The sequence below is a fragment of the Caenorhabditis elegans genome, chromosome V (assembly GCF_000002985.6).
Source record: "Caenorhabditis elegans chromosome V".
Taxonomy (NCBI): domain Eukaryota; kingdom Metazoa; phylum Nematoda; class Chromadorea; order Rhabditida; family Rhabditidae; genus Caenorhabditis; species Caenorhabditis elegans.
Window position 1 is genome coordinate 16,462,423 of NC_003283.11, and position 16,268 is coordinate 16,478,690.

Here is a 16,268-nt window from a genome sequence, read left to right on the forward strand (position 1 = left end):
TCAGAACTTCTTCAAATGCCCAGCGATCAGTTGAATACGGTTCTCAACGTAAATGTTAAGGCGGCAAGTTCGGAGTTAAAAAGGATGCATCAAGAGTACACGAAGTTGATACAATTATCTAAAAATGATACACAAACCTTGTTGAATGACGATTTGACGGTTATGATGGGCACATTGAACTTTATATTGGAATTCTCTCGGAAATCGTCTAACTTGTCGGAAATTTCCAGTATCTCAACAAAAAAGTTTAGTCTATTCAAAAATATAAGCTGTTCAAGTCAAAATGCGCGCAGTTGGACCAGTTGTATGATTTCGTTGCTGCTTTTGACCAGTACCAACAAAGTGATCCTGCAAGTGTTGCTGAAGTTATCAATAATTTTAATAGATATCAGTGAACAATAAGCAAATGCATTGATGGCTTGACACAGTTGAATAGCGACATTGATGAATTGCCCAATTGGAAGGATTTAGAAGTGTACCAACAATTGTTGGATGGGAAGCAGAATATAGTTTCGTTTGAATCATACCGAGAATCCCTGTCATCGATGAATGGAACACTTTCACAAGTTCTATCAGCTTTTCAAACGGCAAAACCTGTTTGGAATAGCCTAAGCTCTCTCGGTCAGAGTAAGATTTCAGAAACCATAACTCAGCTCAATAAATCTATCGTGGGAGCAGGAGCTCATTACATTTCACCAGTCAAGCAAGATTTGAAATACACTGCTGGTTTCAAGAACTCTGCAGATTTTTCGAAGATTGCTGGCGATTTGAAAAATGATTGGTTCAACAAACATGTTGCGAAAGGTTCAAGCACAAATGCACTGAGCAATGCTCTCAAAATATTTGAAACAATTTCTGGACAAATTGTTGCTTTGGATTCGTCTTGGAAAAACTTAATGCATGTAATCAAAGGATTTGCAAATTCATCTGTTGTAGGCATGGCTAACAATGCTGCAGATGTTGCGACAATCGGATTAAACTTCTCGAATCTTGAGACAGTTATTCTGGACTCGGGAAAACATATCAACATTTGCATTAAAGATACGCTGTCTGCAAGAACAAACCTAAAATCATTTGATACAAGAATTCTGGTCTACGAAGAATATATGCTAAGTGCAGATCATATCATGAGAATACTTTCAACCATCAAGGATACTATTGCAGCGCTGAACAACACCATGAATTTCATGGTTTTTCCGGATATACCGGCTCGAGATGTTTTCCGTGACAACAGTCGCAAAGTTTATTGGACACTTGATAAGCTTAAAGTCAATGCATCAAATGCTATAACAGTGAAAAATACACTGGAAAGGTATTTCAAAGAAATGACTTACAACTCCTACAATTACTTTGGCACGATCAAAAGTATTGCGACAATTGCGTCGGAACTTAAATTCGTTAAAGGAATTGCTGAAGGTATTAATGACAGCGATGGACCAAAACTGGGTGGCCTTATATCGGAACTCGATCTGGTGAAAACTTCACAATGTTTCAGGTTAGTTGGTTTTTTTTTTGAAAATCTGGTCTAGTCTTGCTTAAACCTCTATTTTCAGCCAGCATTATGAGACCATACGAGAACTGATGTCGATAGTTAATAAGCTAATCAGTCTACGGCAACTTCATGACGGAAAAATTTCATCGATGATACTTGAGTACCTGAATCTACGGGGAAAGGTTTCTAGATTATGAGATTATTATTTTTGAACTTTATTTTTGCAGGTGCAAAGTAATCTAACTCTCGTGGAAAAGGAAATCAAATCGAGCTCTTCTCACGTAAATTCCACCAATAATCCAGTTCTTTTGTTGAAAACTCCTCAAGCTCTGATTAAAAACATTGGCACGAGCACCCGCGTACTGGAAGATCTTGAGAATGTACGACAGCAACGTCAGTTTCTTTTTTCGGTTCGAAACTTCACTGCTGATGTGAAGAAAGTGATTGTTGGAGAGAATTTGATAGATTGGTTTGACCCGGAAAATAAATTGAAAGAGTTGCTGAAAGAAGCGGATCAACTGAACAAGTTTGCTAGAAAATTGAGAAATGAAAGTTTAACGGAGATGTCACATGTGTTTGACGAAGCAGCGAAAATAGAAGGAATAAGTGGGGACTCACAGTCATTAAACACTTTGTCAAGTAAGAGCTACTACAAATTTAAGTTTTAAGTTAAAAAAAAATTACAGTTAAACTTCAAAAATCAAGAAGCACTGAACAGATGGCTGCTTCAAAAGTATTCCAGAAAATTCGAGAGTTCAACTTGGATTTCGCAAAACATGAAGCCGCTTTGAAGAGTGCAAGTGTCACAGTTAATTCATTGGTTGCATATTACGATGAAATATTTGGAAATTCTAAATCCAAAATTCTAACAATCGAGAAACACATCGATATCTCATTTCCTTGGATCTATATTCTCTTGATTTGCATTGGGTCGATTTTATTGATTGGATTGTTTTGTGTTGTTGCATATGGATTTACGAAAAACGGAAGAGCCAAGTACATGAATCTATACTTATACTATTTCGGAAAGCCGCTGGATTATGAAAGAAGATGGAGATATTCGGTATGTTGAACTAGTGAAACTTTTACTTTATACTGAACTTCTATTTATTCATTCGTTTTTCCCTTCACTTCACTGCTTTGTTGTAATTGTATCATTATGATTGTTGCCTGATGAATAAATATAAATAAATAAAATAAATAAACATTTTACAGTTGTTCCTTGACAATCAGGATGGAAAGAACACTTTGTTGGATGCAGTTCGGGAGATTAACAAGACCCATGTTATGAAAGCTGCCAAGATGGGAGCCTACATAAATGCTTATAACAGTAAGATTAAGGAAAAGATAAAGTTTGAAAAAATGTTTATTTTTCAGAGTTTGGAAACACAGCTTTGCATGTTGCCACGAAATCAGCTTTACCTGAAATTGTTAAAATTCTAATCGAGCATGGAGCTGATCTAACATTGCTCAACACATTGAACAAAACACCAGAACAGATGATTCCTCTTGCTACTCCAGACCATTCAAAGGATATGGTTGAAAAGCTCGAGAAGATCCGAGTGATGTACAAGAAGGCAAATGGAAAGAAGTACAGAATGAGTAAGCTGAGAATGTTCAGGGTTAAATTTATAGAAATAATCTTAAGGTGTTCCGCAAAAGTTTCCAGCAACTTCATTTCACATTTGGATGGACGAAAGAGAAATGTTCTTTGCATTTTGTGCCTCTTGTAAGTACTATTTTCAGACATCCGATGAAGCAGGACTGAACACAACCCATGTTATTGTGAAGACGGATGAGAATGGCGTTCTGGCAACTGACAGCCTTGATCTACTTTTCTGGGTGTTCAATGGAGCAATAATTGTCAAAGAACAATGGATGATTGATTGTCTGAACGAGGAGAAGCTTATTGAGCAAGATTCAAAGTATTTGGTCGATAGTGTCAAATACAAGGGATCCACTTTCAAGACTGTTCTTCAGTGGAGTGAAGCTATGGCAAAAGGAGCTATTCCATATCTGTACGGGGTATATGCAGCAATTGTCATGACGGAATGCAAGAATTGTAAGTTATTTCAATTAAATCCTGTTAATGTCCAATTTATAATTTTTCAGTGGTAACATTGAATACCCTTGTCGCAGCCCATGGTGGATTTATGATGAAAACCTTCCCAGGAAAGGATGCCTTCAACGTTGGCTCACGTCCATATAATCATGCAAATCTTGGACCACTGTTTTTGATTCACGATGGAACGGTTTGTAATTAGACCTGATTTCATTTGAAAACAAACATTTATTCCAGATCAACTTGAAAGCCTATACTGCTGATCCAGACAAGATGTGCACGCTGTTCACGGAAGAAGAGTTTATCAAATTCATGCTCCAAAGAAATATTATCAAAGATACTCGTGAAACATCGATTACAGTTTTGAAAGATCATGAATAAAGATTTTTGTGATCATCTGGTACGTAACATTTGAATAAAATAATACATACAAATGCATTAAGAATTAGCAAAATTAAAGGCAACTGAAATACTTTCAAATACAAAATCTCATTTATCACTTCGAGCCGCAAAACTAGTTGAGATAGTTTTCTTGGCAGCAGATCGGGACAAATAAAAATAACATGTTATAATATGGGCCTGAGCATCAATGCATATCGATCGAATAATGAAAAATATGCTGTCGAATGAACCCGAATACTCGAACAGAGCAATGATGACGTTGACCAATAATGGTAAAAGTATTAATATCATTGTCGCAGTGAGCACTCGTTCGGCGTTCGTCTTTTTCTTTTTCATTATTGTGTTGTTTCTGAATTTGAGAAGGTTTATATATATATATATATATATATATATATATATATATATATAGAAGAATTATATATAAGGATAACTCACGATTTCTTATTGCTTCGAAGTTTCCAGACCATGAAAACATTCGATAAAATAACCAGCGCCACAGTCAGCGGTTTCATTGTCAACTCAATTATTGTATATAAATGCTGAACTTTTGGATAAAAAAAAAAACATTTCTAACCACACACACAAACCGTTTCACTATCATTATCATCATGTGCTCCTCTTGAAATAATCATTGCACCATGAGGAAATGGGGCTCCGAGTGGAGTGCATTCACCTTCTGAGAAATATCTTGGAAGTGCCAGTATGAATGCAAAAGCTATGAGTAGCGGAAATATGATGACGTGAAGGGATTTTATTCGCTGAAAATTTAATTTTTTTATTTTCAGGAAAAGTACAATTTTTTCCCTGAACTTAAAACATTTCAAATTTTTTGCATAAGTGAAAGTATAAAAAAATATCCGAAATTTTCGACATGAGTTTCAGACAGTTCTGACAAAAAATAAAAATTTTTTAAAAAGAAATTGTTCACCAAATTTTTCTGAAAATCAATCAACTTCAATGTTTTAGTTTTAGTCAAAAATGGGCATTTATCGGAAATAAATTTCAATTTTTAAGAAAAATATTCCTCAATTTTTTTTTTCAAAAAGTTATCAAAAAATGTTATTTTGGATTTGCTCCGTGGCTCCAAATGTCTAAAAATGGGCTCCGCGCTTTTCTTGGCTGTTCTAAATTTTTTATTCAATTTTTTCAAGACTTACCGTCTCATCGTGTCTCAATGAAAACATCAAAAACAATCTGATTCCACAGAATAAAATAATTGAAAAATCTTTCGAATATGAAATTGCATAATTGATAAAAATGAGAAAATCCAAAACTCCAGACGGATTTGTCACGGCACACCATTCTGTCATCACTCCAGTGAGAGGTATTCGAAAAATGAGAAACTTGATGCAAACATTGAAAAAACACGCGATTTGCATGATCATAAATTGTCGGAATAATACTGGATGTAGATCGGTTGAGTAGCATTTATTTTTGCGGTACAAAAAGTAGTAGGACAGTTTAATGAGGATGTATACTGTGGGCATACTGTAGATTCCAGTTACAATTGCAAATAGGGAATATCGATTGAATTCGTAGTGAAAATCGGCGTATGACGTCATTGCTAGAATTTTGCTGAACTAGGTTCTTGTTTATGAGTCACGAGTAGAAAAAAGCAAATACGTTTCTGGATAAAAAAAATCATTGAACCTCGTTCTATGGATTTTTTCTTCTAGAGTCGTACGCCAATATGATTTGCACATGTTTTGAAATTTTTGCAACTATACTAGTAAAATTCGAAAACTATAAGTTTTAGAACGATTTTTTTAAAGGTTTAATTATAAATATTTTCTGCAAGTCAAATTTATGGAAACTGTTTTTCTGATTTATTATTCAATCTCCCAAAAGAAGCAAGGAATTAAGCATTCCAACCAACTCTGAGCCTTTTTGTGGGATAGACAAGTTAGCCCAAGTTCCGTGTCTGCTTACTAAAAGCTAAATCAAGGAAAAACAAGGGTCTTTCGGTAATTGGATATTCCAGAAGTAATTTGATTTTTCAAGTTGTTTTCCCCTTGTTGTCAGACACTAAATGAAGTTCTGAATAATTGTCTGACACGGTGAGATAACAAAAAATATTCATAGAACTTGTTGAACTGTGGAAACTCATGAAATTTAAATTTTTGAAAAAAATAAAGCTTATTTTTGGCGGCATTTTTTGAAACTTTTTTATGGGGCTAGAATTTTGAAATATGTAAAATTAGAATTTCCCACCACAAAGTGTCTCAAAAATTTCAATTTCTAGCAAAAATTATTTTTCAAGAAATTTAAATTACCTGCCAAAATATTTGTTTGTTTTGAAGACAAAACTGGAAAATCATTTGAAAATAAGTAATTTTGTAAGATTACTTATATAAGCCACGTTGACGTACTGAAGATAATACTTGAAATATCAAAGTTTTCACAGAAATAATTGGGTTTGGAGAATTTTTCAAAATAATTTTTGTACCAGACAAATTTGATGAAAAACAACAATTATAATCAAAATTGGCTACATGCACTGTGTGGGAGCTTCTAATTTTGCACGTTTTTCATAGAAAATTTCATATAATGTTCTTGATTATCAAAAACAATATCAAAAGTTTATGTTTTAATACAAATCCTTCAGGTTTATTTTTTTCAGAAATTTACTTTGATATTTGACCCATCTGATGAGCACGAAAAATACAATAAATGTGACTGACACATTCTTCCTGGCATTTGAATTTCTCTCAAAAATATCTAAAGACTGAAGTTTGAATATCCCGCTAAAATTGAAAAAATATAATTGAACTTGAATTTTTCCCAATTTGTAAGGGTCCAAATTTGTTTTTCCCAAAAAATTAAAAAATTTGAATTTAAAATTTTTCCGTAAAAAAATTGAAAAAAGTAAAATATTAATTTGATGAAAAGTCGGAAGAAATTTGAATAATTCACCCGCTCAAGTGGAGGCAGAAGAAAAAACCTGGTAAATGGGACAAAACGTTTTATTTTTTAATATAAAAACCATGTTTACACAATGCTAACTCTATTAATGGTCACCGGCTTGGATACAATTTTAGTTTGAAGAATCAGTTTAATTACAGCCTTTCTATACGACTTATGAACCAAAAGTGTTGTAATTGTAGACATTGAACCGTGCAGGGAAAGAAATATTATTGCTGTATTATTTTCAATCATATCCAAATGATCCAGTGCAGCAGAAGTGTTTAGGTAAACGCATGGGATAAAAATTGCAATTGTTGGAATGGTAACTTGAATGCACAACGCCTTGAATAATTGTTTCTGTAGCCGCTTTGTACTTTCAGATATTATTTTTGATTTGAACAGGTATTTCACAGTATGATAGAAAAAATACAATACTTGAACGGTTGTAAATGTCAAAATTCCCAAGTGCAACAAAACTGCTTTCAATAGATCCTCAGTTACCACATAAAACCCAGGATCGGTGATAATCCTGGATGGTATACAGGGAAACTTTTTCGCGATGTTATGCCGAGATTGTTCAGAGTTGGAGACGTCGATAACCACTGGTATCTTTATGGTAAAGGCGCCAGGGTAGTTGACCAGAAAATATGCGACTCGTTTTTTGAAGCGACTGCGAGTGTTGGCATCTCGGCGGAGTAGTCTATCGTAGCGTTCTTCGAAGAATAGGAGTATGGCTGGTCCCAGAACTGGAATATTTTTTCAGTTTCAGTTTTGTGATGAATTGATTTTCTACTTTTTTTTGGAACGCAGTAATATTTGCAGTTTACTGTTCGTTTTTTTTTTAAATTAAGATAATTTCAGTTTTTTTTGCAAATTGGCATATCGGCAAATTGCCGATTTGTGAAATTTGCTTGAAAAATGGCAAATTTTCGACAAATTTGTGGTTTTGCACATTTTTTATCGGACCTTTCAGAATTTCAATTTTAATCGGCAAACTTGTACGCATCCTATGAATGTACCTACATTTACTTTGGAAATTGAGCAATTTCTATGTAAATATCTAGAAAAATTTCAAAAAGGCACAGTTTTAAGTGTTTCCATTTTATAAAAAATCCGTATAAAACTTTTGGCAAATTGATGTTCGGCAAACAGCAAATCGGCAAATTGCGGCCAATTTGCTGATTTCCGAATTTGTCGGTGAAAAATTTGTCGAACGTCAATTGCCGCCCACTCCTGGTTTGTACGATATTTACTCAAAAACCTGCCTATTATTTCACAGTAAATTATAATTTGGCGGCTGACGGCTGACAAATCTAACTTTCAAAATTTAGAAACCGGTTTTCAAACTTTTCAACAAAAAAGTAGCTTACGAAATACTGCAGTAGCGCCCATATAAAACTGAAAACTCATTGGAATCTTTAAATATGCGAGAATCCCAAATGATTGGCCGGCCGCTGCCGAGTAGATTAAATACGGGATGCTCAAAGTGCTGAGATTAAAATCCAGCCAGAAACACCTGAAATACGCATTTTCAAATTAGTTAAAAATGCTCTCAACCAACGTAATGTGCATCACCAAAATGGAGAATTTGACTGGTTGCAAAGTTTTGGGAGTTTTGAAGATTATTATATAAAATCCAAGAATGTTGATAGACATTTGGATAAATGATAAAATATGTGAAGATAATACATAAAAATCAGAAGATTCAAGGTAGTTTTCTCGCCACGTGCACATCTGTTCAAAAAAAATGAACTGAAAAATGAAAACTAGAACGCCTAATTGCATATCAAACCCAACGAGGAAGTCAGAGGCGTCACTCAGCTCATAATGAGCTACCTACCTTAAAACTAAATAATGTGTTGTTTTGATTTTTGACGAAGCTGTTGCAAAATCTTGAAATGACGTGTTTTCTGCTGATCCTCATCATAGATCATCTGGTACAATATTCCTTTGTTTGGTACTTTCTTAGTTACCAAAAATATTTCTGGAATGTCTTCTTCGAAAAATGATTAAAAAACTACTTTTTCGGTGAACCGTACACATGTTCGACCAAGTTTACGTTTCTAACGTCAAAATAATAACAAGACCTTTCGAATTCATCGAAGTTATTTCTTTGGTGAGAAAATGTATTTGCACATATTCTCACTTTATTCTCCAAAATGAGCGACTTGTTTGCAGCTCTCGATGAAAGCTCCAAAAATTTCTGGATGACTGTTGAGCTCTTTATGCGACCTATATTTGACTATCTGAATTTTGCACATTTCATTGTAGCAGTTATTGGTGTTTTCTCTACTCTTTTTCATATTCTAGTGTTAACCAGACCATCAATGCGAGCACTGACTATCAATAACTTTTTGTTAGGAATTGGAATTTGTGACCTAATTGGGATGATTTCGATGATATTTCGAGGTTGTACAATGTTGTACACTAACTATGAAAGTTCAGTTTTGTTGAATTGGTACGATAATTGGTCTTTGTGAAATGAGTTCCAGAACTCAAAACTAATACAGATAAAGGATTTGAGCTTGACGGACGGAATTGTGTACGGTTCACTAAAACCGGTACAACGTTTGAAGTAGGGCTCCCACGAGTAGGGCTGTACAAATCGGCGTCCGGTCGTCCGATTTTGACACCACCGGACGCACTGCGTCCGGTTTTGGGGTAGGTTTCCACGGCGGCCGACAATTTCCGAGTTTCGCCACTCACTATACTTAATCAGCAATTTTATAGTGAGTGGCGAAACTCGGAAATTGAAAAAAAAAACTCGGAACTACCCCCAACCGGACGCACATGCGTCCGGTTCGGACGACCGGACGTCCGGTTGTACAGCCCTACCCACGAGGTTGCGGTCGCCGCTTTTTTCCAAATGTATAGTGCGACGCGGAACCCCAAACGTGTCGGCCGCCTCCAAATAACCCCCTTTTTGCACTACCTTGCGCACACACCAAGATACTCGTTTCATGCGAAGCTGCGGAACCCCAAACGTGTCGGCCGCTCCAAAAAACTACGTTTCGCATTTCATTACATTGATGCTTCAAATGTATTATTTTCCCAATGCATTCAAATAATCATCATAATAGTCCGAAAAATTCAAAGTGCATGTTCAGGATTATTGGTTTTCTAACTTTTGTAAACATACTAAATCTCACAATGATTTTAAGAAAATCATTTTCACTGAAATCCGAAAACTTGTAAATTTTTCCAGTAACCCTCCCTCTTCATATATTTTCATGATAGCAATGAAATACATCCAGTGTATAACAAAAGTAACGGAACGACTCGCAATTTGGTATGCTGTTGCAATGGCTGTACTGAGATGCCTTTTCATAAAACTTCCGATAAACAAAAAGTAATAACAATAAATTCAAGTTAAAAATTCTCAGAGTCATGCCAAAAAATTTCAGAATATATGGTCTAGTTCACTCAAAAAATGGCATTCGGCTTCTTATCTCTGTAACAGCTGCCATTTTGCCGTCTGGTGTCACGACATATTTCGAAGTGACTCTTAAAGAAACCAACAATATTTGGACTCCTCCACCCAATTGTCACAACTTTCCGAGCAACTTTTCTCAAATCGAATACGCAATTGAAACTACTAATTTCTATAACACTTTGCAACTTGTTGAAGGAATATTTTTTAAAATAATTCCATCAATAATTCTGCAAACTGCTACTATATTCTTGGTGATGAAACTGAAAAAGACTAAAATATTAGTTAATCAAAAAGTTAGAAGCACAACCGACAGAGATCGATCTACAAAATTGGTGAATTTCATGTCAATTTCATTTTTGATTGCTATTCTACCACATGGTATCTTATATATTATTGATGCTTACTTGAATCATATACTTGGTTTTTCGTGAGTTTCAGATACCACTATAAATATAAGTTGCTGTTTTTTCGGCAATTTTTTTCTGCATGCTCTACTTTTTTTAATGCTTTCAGAATATTGATTGTACGATTTGCAACCATTTTTCAATTTATAAACACTATCAATGCAACTGTTCACTTACTATTGTGCTATTTTATGTCTTCACAATATCGACGGACCGTGCGGAGTATTATACGGAAAAACAATACTAGCGTCTGTACAATCGAACATTTGTTAAAATAATAATAACTTTTCTGCAAACCGAGAAATGGCAAAAAATAACAAGCAAATTTTGATCGCATTTAAAATGAAATGAAGAAAATGTTTTTTGAATAAATTATTAGAACATTTTCAATTTTTAATTTGAAGTTATTATCAGAATTTTTATTGTCCGAAATGTTGCCGAAAATTGGCAGGTTGGTAACGGCTGTAGTTCAAGTATGTGGGGAGCAGTGGGCAAACAACGATAGAGTAGGTCGAAATTTTATATTAGTATTAAAAATCTCCTCTCATTTTGTCTTTTCTGCCAAGCAGCCTCTAATAAATGCCGAGTGTACAGACTCCGCCCCTTTTTCGCGTTTTTTTGCGTTTTTTTTGGCTTGCGAAAAAATGTCCCACTTCGTTTTCATTCACAACTCCAGAGCCGTTTGACTGAATTGTATAATATTTGACAGCTTACTAGAAATATTTCACCCCACGGTGGAGCAAAAAACTGCACAAAGTTTGGAGCAAAACTGAGCTCAGGGCGGCTTTCCCCAGTTTGAAAAAAATTTTTGTTGCTCTTTTTACTCCCAAAAAACCATGTTTTAATTGAATTAAAATTCGGGTTTTGCTCGGTTTTGTTCCAAATTTATGTGCAAGATACTACTCAAAGAGGTGGATTTTTTGAAAGAAAGTTTGAGTTCATAAGTGCAAACGAAAAAAAGTTGTGATAAAACAAAAGGCCAAAAAATGCCATTTTGCCAAAAAAAATTTTTTTTCCGAAAAAGTAGTTTTTCGTCTTTATCTCAAGTTCTACTTCATCTTTTTCGATACTTTTTTTTCTACCCTACGTAAAAAAGTACGCTGAACACGATTTTCAACTCAGAATTAAGAAAAGTTTTATGAGTCGGCCGAGCAAGACGAATAAGTGCCACATTTTGCACACTTTCCCATTTTCGCGAATCTACTTTTTCAATCATAACTCGGTCAGTTTTCAAGTTTTCTTAGTTTTCCAAAAATTGACGTGTAGGTCTCATCAAGACGCATCGAGACATATAAAATTTGTAAAAAGTTCAGTGGGAAAATTTTTCAAGAAAAAAATAATTCAAAAATTTAGTACTGGGGGGAGTGGTTTCCTGGGTCTCCTGAACATTTTTTCCACTAAAGTTTTGCGGAATGTATTTTTGATTCATAGTTTTTGATTTTATTTAATGGAAGATGAAGTTTCGTCGCATTAGAAATACTCTGCCAAGAGATATTATTTTTATTAATTTTCAGGCCAAAACTTGTTTTTTTCTGAACATCTGTCTGTTTATAAGATATAGCCCTCAACTGTACGTCTCCTTTTCGGGAATTCAATAATGAGTACAATCCTGTAATAAAATTTTCAAAAATTCGTTTTCCCGCTGACTAATCAGTGATAAACGGTTTTCAAACATATTTTCTCAAATTGTCATTATTGAAGAAAGCGGAATCGAAAAACGATTCCTGTCCAGAAATTTTTCTTCCCTGCATCTCCCTGCCGGGCCTCTCCTGCATGGCCGAGTGGTTAGTGCGTATGGCTGTGAATATTTTGCTCGTTGGCTCGATTCCCCAAACTGGCAAATTTTTTTTTGGGTAATCGGGATTCGAATAGAAATGCTCGATTTTAAGCAAAATATGAGTGGGTCTCCTCTCCTCCCATTGGCTCACTGCAATTGTCACGAACCCTCTGACAGGTTCGAGGCGAAGCCGAGAACCTAGGTCCGACTGGGGGACTCGCCCTACACCCCCTGCAACTGGCGGGCCCGCAGGGCCCGCTAGTCCAAGATTTATTATATAATCCTTAACCGTTCACATTTTTGTCTCATGGGAAGTAAAACAGTTCACTGGTTGTTACTACAACATTTATTCTCAGCTTCTCTCTACAGATGTCTGGAATTTGCAAAAATAATTGCTATTGCTATTCTGAAAATCTGAACGTAATTCGATTGTTTTGATAAATTTCCAAGTCCCTTGAATTTTTGAAGTTGGCACTTGCATATAACACTTTCGATGTTTTGCGTAGAGTTCAGTTTTATAGCAACGCAGACTTGACCGAGTCGAAGAATGGGGGCTGTCCAATTTGGTTCCGCCTTTGTGCTCAAAATAATGTTAAGTGACTGAAAATCTAACATAACTTCCAGCCAGACACAAAATTAATGCAATATTGTGAAAACGGTAAAATTTGATAATAGTTATTATGATTGTTATTTCTTTCTGCAGATGCTAGACATTTTTCATATTGCATATATATCTTGAACAATTCTAAAAGATTTTTCGAATTACAAGTTTGTATCAAAATGTCATTAGAACATGAACTACCTGTAAGTGCGATCATGTCAAAAGCTGCTTTTCGATTGTCAATTTTATCAATTTTCTCGGTAAGTTTTAGGATTTTGAATTCAAATTGTATTATTTGATTATTAGGTGAGCTCGCTAGGATTACTCTGGAATGTCTTCTTATTCTGGAAATTGATGGCCTATAATCAGCTGAATTACGTATTGAATAGGATAATTGGAGCACTTTCAGCAACATGGGTATACTTTCTAAGTGAGGAGATTTTCATTAATTTTTAATAAATTGAATGTAGAAGTTATTTTAGATTCTCTCGTTCAAATTTGCATGGCTTGCAATCGATTTTACTTTTTATTTTTCCCATTTGGAATTAAAGTATTACGACCATTGAATATAACTAAATACTCTATACTTCTTTCATTTTTTATTTCAATTTGTTTTGTCGCAATGACTTTTCCGAGTAAGTTACAAAACCACATGGATAATATATAAGTCAGCGCCAATTTTCAGAGGGATGTGGTTATGTGTACGACCCAAATTATTTTAGCTGGAGAGGAGAAGATGATCCATGTTCTGAAAGAATGACAATGATCATGCCACCAGTCAACTTCTTAATTACAATAATAACAAATGGTTTTAACATTGGCACAGCAATACGTTTATTAACAATGAAAAACGTTAGTAGTAGCGGTGAAGATTCGAAAATTAGAAAAAAAACGATGGATGGTTAAATTCGCACAGGTAAATTTAATTTTACAATTTGCTATTAGAACAATTTCCATGGCTCTCAATGCTCAAAAATGTGCATTGAAGCCCAGCGCACTATTTTTCAAAAAAAAAAACTGTTCAAGTGTTTCCTAAAAACATCGTATCCTCATATTTTTAGTGTATTCTTCAAGATTGTCTACAATTAATTGACACGTTTAATTCCTTTTACATTTACAAACTCAATGACTCTATTTGGTTTCAATTCGTATGTCTAACATTATCCCTTGTGACTATATGTGCTCTAGATGGTCTTGTTATGCTTATTTGCAATCACGACTGCCATCCGAGCTGGTTAACGCGTATAAAACAGAAGAAATCTTCTGTGAGATGTGTGTCAATTTCAACTATAAATAATGCACCTTCTAAAAAAAGTATTTCGTATTAGTAGTCCGCTGCTCAAAGTACATGGGATCATTTTAACTTTATTTTAGACTCTCTCGTAAGATTCAATTTAACAATTCTAAAAAATCTTACTCTTATGTACAGTTAGAAATTTCAAGCGTAACTCTATCTACTTTTTCATTATCTTTTTTGCTGTATAATCCCTCTGCAAGTGCAGTTTTGCACAAATGATCTACCTTAAAGTTTTACAATATCTTCTTCATTGGCTCGTACTTTTGCCCTTTGTAATTATGTATATGTACACTTTTATTTGATTTTTCGAAAGTTCTCCACCAACTTCTTCAAAGTGTGTTACTCAGAAAAGTAATCATAAAAAGTATCCATATAGCTCCATTTTATGAGCCGCTCTTGTTTTTTGTCTTCTAGATATTTGTCCGAAATAGCCTTTAATTTTGCTATCTTCGCCGGGTTTTCGGAGTCCGGATCGAATAACATCACATGTGCGTAGGAGTAATTTTATTTTTGTTTGTTCCCAATACATTTCTCTCATCTGTAATGATTGAAGGGGATTTAGTAAATTTGAACTTGTTTCCAAACCTTTTCAGTGTTTTTTTTGCTATATATTCCTTCTTCGATTGCAACTTTGCATAAATAATCGATATAGTTTTTTTTAGCCTTCAAGTTGTTCAGAAACAATTTCATTGTGTTTCGCGTTTTTTTTTCTTCCTTCCCCATATCCCCTGTAGACTGGCCACTGTGTTTTGCGATGCTTAGGGTCTGTCTGAAATTCTAAATGTATTTGAAAGGAAGGACTAAAATGATTATCGTTACCCAATGCTTGCTCATCCACTTGTCAAACCTAGCCATTGCAGGATTAGTCCAGTTATACTTCTCCAATTTGCTGGTTATAGCGTCTGCTGATGATGAACTTGAAAACGAAAGAAATTCAGTAATCCAGTAATCCAGTTTGGATATATAGCGTTGCTCATAGTTGAAGTGACACATAGCATCAGAAGCAACACACATTGTGTCCCGACCATGGCGAGTGACCACAAACTGTCTTTATTGTATACTTTTTATATAAAAAGTTTCTGTTTGATAATCTCACTGTACGGAGGATAAAAATATATTGTTTGATAATCTCACTGTACGGAGGATAAAAATCGACAATTTTTATAATTCATGTATATCTACTTTGATGCGGAAGTACAGTGGTGGCCAAGAGTATATGTTTTTTTTTGGTTTTTTGATTTTTAGGAAACCACGAGTTCGCGAGAATGCCTACCATTTTGGCGAGGGAATATTTTGTAGTGAAGGGACGCCCGACATCACGCAAGTCTGTTTTTGGCATATACATAAGTTCAAAGCTGTAAAATTTAGGCAGAGAGCGAGAACGCTTTCTAAAAAAGTTGGTTGAATATTTTTCTGAAACCCGTTTTCCGTTCAATTGTGAATGTGAACAAAATTTAACGTGCTCGAAAAATTTTCAAAAAAAAAGATTTTTGAAAAGCATAAAAACGTTTTTGAACAGTAAATATTGTTTTATCAACAAAATCCTTGACAAGAACGCGGTATTTTTGAGTTACACGTATTTCACCAAAAATTGTAACCCATTCCGACCCATTTCACAGGCCTACCCGCAACCTCCCCGTCTATTTCTTGTCTTTTTTAACCTACAACCAGAATAAGTTGAATCCATTCAACGCATTAAACTCACTTGTTTCTTTTGTTTGTTTTTCAGTTCTATGTGAAAGTTTGTAAAAAAAAGTTTGTAAAAGTAATAAATAATTAATTGGAAGGGAACTAGACACCTGCTGTTGACTTACTCCGGTTGTTTGGATAGAAAATTTTTTTCTTGGAACTTGCATTGAGAAAATAAATTTGCTGACTTTGCACTTGCAATAGATT

The 16,268-nt window shown here is 34.7% G+C and overlaps 3 protein-coding genes and 3 pseudogenes across 6 annotated transcripts; 3 read left to right on the forward strand and 3 right to left on the reverse strand.

Annotated features, from left to right (window-relative positions):
* The first annotated feature begins 15 nt into the window (after window positions 1–15).
* Window positions 16–3,937, forward strand: T08G3.7 (annotated as a pseudogene). The gene is made up of 10 exons: window positions 16–1,495; window positions 1,554–1,674; window positions 1,720–2,131; window positions 2,179–2,555; window positions 2,708–2,822; window positions 2,870–3,094; window positions 3,141–3,198; window positions 3,239–3,554; window positions 3,605–3,744; window positions 3,792–3,937. Coding segments are annotated over exons 1-10 (3,390 nt in total).
* Window positions 3,849–5,518, reverse strand: sru-44 (Serpentine Receptor, class U; the record flags this gene model as incomplete). Its single annotated transcript, NM_074764.2, has 4 exons — window positions 3,849–4,305; window positions 4,392–4,495; window positions 4,544–4,714; window positions 5,114–5,518. 4 exons carry the CDS (start codon window positions 5,516–5,518, stop codon window positions 4,044–4,046), a joined length of 942 nt encoding a protein of 313 aa, NP_507165.1. The 3' UTR covers window positions 3,849–4,043.
* A 1,426-nt stretch (window positions 5,519–6,944) lies between these two features.
* srh-138 (Serpentine Receptor, class H) lies at window positions 6,945–8,594 on the reverse strand (the record flags this gene model as incomplete). Its single annotated transcript, NM_001028951.1, has 3 exons — window positions 6,945–7,606; window positions 8,231–8,376; window positions 8,422–8,594. The coding sequence occupies 3 exons, from the start codon at window positions 8,592–8,594 to the stop codon at window positions 6,945–6,947; spliced, it is 981 nt and encodes a 326-aa protein (NP_001024122.1).
* A 1,496-nt stretch (window positions 8,595–10,090) lies between these two features.
* Window positions 10,091–11,048, forward strand: srw-35 (G-protein coupled receptors family 1 profile domain-containing protein; the record flags this gene model as incomplete). Its single annotated transcript, NM_074765.4, has 3 exons — window positions 10,091–10,209; window positions 10,265–10,720; window positions 10,807–11,048. The coding sequence occupies 3 exons, from the start codon at window positions 10,091–10,093 to the stop codon at window positions 10,973–10,975; spliced, it is 744 nt and encodes a 247-aa protein (NP_507166.3). The 3' UTR covers window positions 10,976–11,048.
* Window positions 11,049–13,254: 2,206 nt separating this feature from the next.
* srx-126 lies at window positions 13,255–14,403 on the forward strand (annotated as a pseudogene). Its single transcript has one exon. A coding segment is annotated over exon 1 (1,149 nt).
* Window positions 14,404–14,711: 308 nt separating this feature from the next.
* Window positions 14,712–15,386, reverse strand: T08G3.14 (annotated as a pseudogene). The gene is made up of 3 exons: window positions 15,220–15,386; window positions 14,958–15,141; window positions 14,712–14,910 (listed from the first exon to the last, which is right to left on the reverse strand). Coding segments are annotated over exons 1-3 (550 nt in total).
* Between the last annotated feature and the right edge of the window lie 882 nt (window positions 15,387–16,268).